The 2,211-nt window shown below is 34.6% G+C and overlaps 1 protein-coding gene across 1 annotated transcript in view; it reads right to left on the reverse strand.

Moving 5' to 3' along the window:
* LOC119576548 (dihydroorotate dehydrogenase (quinone), mitochondrial-like) overlaps positions 1–1,484 on the reverse strand; it is a 2,683-nt gene extending 1,199 nt beyond the window's left edge. The window contains exon 1 of the mRNA XM_037924226.1: positions 1,183–1,484. Coding sequence (XP_037780154.1) covers positions 1,183–1,254 — 72 coding nt within the window. The 5' untranslated portion in view covers positions 1,255–1,484. The remainder of the gene's footprint in view (positions 1–1,182) is intronic.
* Positions 1,485–2,211: the final 727 nt, after the last annotated feature.

The raw sequence follows: 2,211 nt of genomic DNA on the forward strand, positions 1-2,211 counted from the left end.
ACAGATGGCTCTGCTAGTGCTTAGCCACAAATTAGTAGACCTTGTGATCTTACCTGATTTTACTTTTCCTTGAATTGGCAGGAAAATTGTTTTTTTACTAATGCTATGAATATCAATGGTGTTATTTTTATTATACATAGTATAGTAACTATAAAGTTATAAAAATTAGTAACAGCAAAATAAGAGAATGCAAAATATTTTCAAGGAAAAGAGTAAACGGGCAAGACAGGCAGTACTCGTAATTGGCTCATTGGTGTTTTAGTACAAGTGTAGCCATCTATGTGTAAAAGCAAATAATAAAGTAAACTCGCAGTGGGCTTGGCATGTACATAAATGCCATCTACCGATGTGGCACATCTGTCCAGTTGATATATCCTACACTTAGCTCAGTATCTCCAATCCCCAAAGTAGACATGCTTTGGGAATTGGAGATACATGTCTGTCTCATACCCTGTCTCTATCTATGCTAGTTTACTGTGCTGTTTATGACTATTTCTTCTGCTCTATTAGATAGCAGTATCTATTTGCCTCTATATTTGGGAGTCGTTCTCGGTAAAACATTATCTGAAAGCCCTTGGGTTACAAAGGTTTTTGGTTCATATGGCATGGCTGGAGCAATAGGGTGAGGTCACTTTGCAAACAATTAACAATATTTCATTAATATCATATGCAATGGGAAATAACAAGGGACTGAAACAAGGGATAATTGGATGGCTGTGTGAAATTTAAAAATTACCCAGTTTTCTTACTACTGTGATATGAATTTTTTTCTAATGAAATTATGAGTTGAATTATCAACACTGATAACTTCACAGGGATCTGGTTATGCAACTTGTATCTATCTTTGTCAAAGCTTTGTTAAAGTTATTAGATTATTAGGGATTATTATTTAAAAAAAATCATTTAACTACTATTTGTCTTAAGAAAGTTACTTGTAATCTATTATTATCAAAGATTGCACTGTGAGCTGCTATTGTTATTCAACAGTGTTACTATTCCTTACTACAAATGTTATCTAATTAATAATAGTAGTAAAGTCCTCATTACGTAAACTAACCTTTCTCTACAAACAATAATAAAACCCCCAATTATATATGTATACATGAATCAATTAATAAGTGTTTGCCTTTAGAAAAAAAAAATAAATAAAACCAAATTCCCTCCAACAATACAAAGACTTACTTTCAATATAGGGGTGCGAAGTGACTTGGCAAATGCAGCTGCCCTGCTTCTGAGGAGGAGTGTTTGCAACATGCCGTGACGAGACCCGCCGACCGCTTACGAGACGTGACGTGACGAGACGAGACGTGACGAGACGAGACGAGACGTGACAAGACGAGACGTGACGAGACGAGACGTGACAAGACGTGACGTGACGAGACGTGACCCGGCGCTGGCGGAGACGGCTCTCGCGAACAGCTGATTCGCCTCCGAACAGCTGATCAGCCCCGACGAGAGCAGGGTCCGCTTCTCATTACATAACACGCTTTTCTCTTCTGTCTTTTCATGGCTGCAGCTACTATCTGTATTTGCAGGTATTATTTTTTTTTTATCTTACATATGCTATGATATAATAATATGGCGTTCTGCACGACATGCATTAATATACAACATATACCCAAGTTTAAAATCCGATCCAATTTTGGAATCCGCGCCCTTACGAGAACGCACTGGATGAGTTATGTAAGGTTTATTTTCATTCTTATTCTTAATGAATTCTCCTTCTTATTATAATTATCATCACTATTATCTTTCTTATCATCACAATTGTTAATCCTCTTCATTATCATGTAGGATCAATGATGATGCTGATAAGTCGAATGATGATAATGATAATAATAATAATGATAACTATTATAAATAGATAATTAAATGCTAAATAATAATAAAATAATGATAATGACAATAATGATAATAATTATAAATAAATAATTAATTGATAAATAATAATAGTGATACTGACAATAGTGTTAATAATAATTACTATAATAGATAAATAAATAAACGAATAAATAATAATAATAATCAGTATTATAATGATAATAATAAGAGTCACAACCCTGAGCAAAGGTCCGGTGGAGCTCTACTTAGAGCACATTATCGTAGCTATGATCTCGTCCTGATTATTGTTGTTTCCCCTTTGATTCCTCCCAACCACTCAACATTCGGGTCGCATTTCTTAATTATTCCCAACATGCCTTTCCAAAATGT

This window comes from Penaeus monodon, chromosome 9 (genome assembly GCF_015228065.2).
Source record: "Penaeus monodon isolate SGIC_2016 chromosome 9, NSTDA_Pmon_1, whole genome shotgun sequence".
Taxonomy (NCBI): domain Eukaryota; kingdom Metazoa; phylum Arthropoda; class Malacostraca; order Decapoda; family Penaeidae; genus Penaeus; species Penaeus monodon.